The following is a 1,167-nucleotide window of genomic DNA, read 5'->3' on the forward strand; positions in this document are numbered from 1 at the left end:
GGCAGGGCCAGCCCCCGGCGCCCGCGGCGTCCATCGCCGCCGTGCCGACGGGGGAGGTGTCCGAGCCCGCCTCGGTCTGCGCCATCTGCAAGGACGACCTCCCTCTCGCCGTCGCCGCGCGGAGGCTCCCCTGCGGTCACCTCTATCACTCCGTTTGCATCGTGCAGTGGCTGGAGATGCACAATTCCTGCCCTGTCTGCCGCTCTTGCCTCCCGCCCACCATCCTCGAGGAGGTGGAGCCCCAGGAACTGGATCGGCCACCAACACAGATCACTATCAGGTTTACCACCAACCGCCGCCGCATCCGCACAAACAGTGATGCAGTGGCTCCGGTCGCGACATCGCCTACTCAGCTCGCAGAGGCGATGACAGGGGAAGGAGGTGCTGGACCTGCGAATAGCGCAGAAACTGTATCGTCTGAATGGCCACCGCCCCCAGAATCTGATGCCGTCGTGTCAGAGACCCGTGAGATTGAGGGCTTCTTTGATTGAGCCAGAAGATAGAGTTTGCAGGTATGAACATCTTATGACTAGTGTCCATGGAGCATGAATTGAACTTCTGTTTAGTGGACTAATCAGTTGCAGTGAAGCCAGTACTTTGGTTCGGTGATATGGACTAGTTGAGTTACATTTGCTTGTGTGTTCTATCTTCTATGCTAGTTGATCGATGGTAAGCTGGAATAGCTTATAATCATATGAACATTCATATGTAGCTGAACTTGGAGTTATTATACTTACTTTGGACCGCATGTTAGCTGATATGTTTGGTGATATATGTGTTTTCTGTTGTTAATTTTGTAAGTCTTGTACCTTGTACACTCTTTTTTGGTACAACTGTAATTATTTGTCGAGAGTTGTTATTTTTTTAAAGATGTTCTATATATCCAAACGTGATGAACAGGTTATTTGCTCGTAGTTTATTTGTTACCACCGTGTCTTATTGTCATATGGGCTAGAGTTTGTATCCATGCTCTAGCATTGCAAGAAAAAATCTACAGGATTTATATTTCTTTGCATGAAGTTCGGTTCAAGTAAAGTGAACTTACTGGGAAAAGTATTTGCCATTTTTCGATTAATTTCCTATACGAATTGACTTTGTGTAGGCAAATATACTCTGTAGGGATATATTGGTATTGGTTATACTGCAAAATTTTGAACACCATGAAAT

At 47.0% G+C, this 1,167-nt stretch overlaps 1 protein-coding gene across 1 annotated transcript; it reads left to right on the top strand.

Annotated features, from left to right (window-relative positions):
- Positions 1-5: 5 nt before the first annotated feature.
- On the top strand, positions 6-911 carry LOC125532005 (E3 ubiquitin-protein ligase SIRP1-like; the record flags this gene model as incomplete). Its single annotated transcript, XM_048696187.1, has 1 exon — positions 6-911. A coding segment is annotated over one exon (486 nt), but the record flags the coding sequence as incomplete, so codon positions are not given.
- Between the last annotated feature and the right edge of the window lie 256 nt (positions 912-1,167).

Source organism: Triticum urartu, unplaced genomic scaffold (assembly GCF_003073215.2).
Source record: "Triticum urartu cultivar G1812 unplaced genomic scaffold, Tu2.1 TuUngrouped_contig_8769, whole genome shotgun sequence".
In the NCBI taxonomy this organism is placed as follows: domain Eukaryota; kingdom Viridiplantae; phylum Streptophyta; class Magnoliopsida; order Poales; family Poaceae; genus Triticum; species Triticum urartu.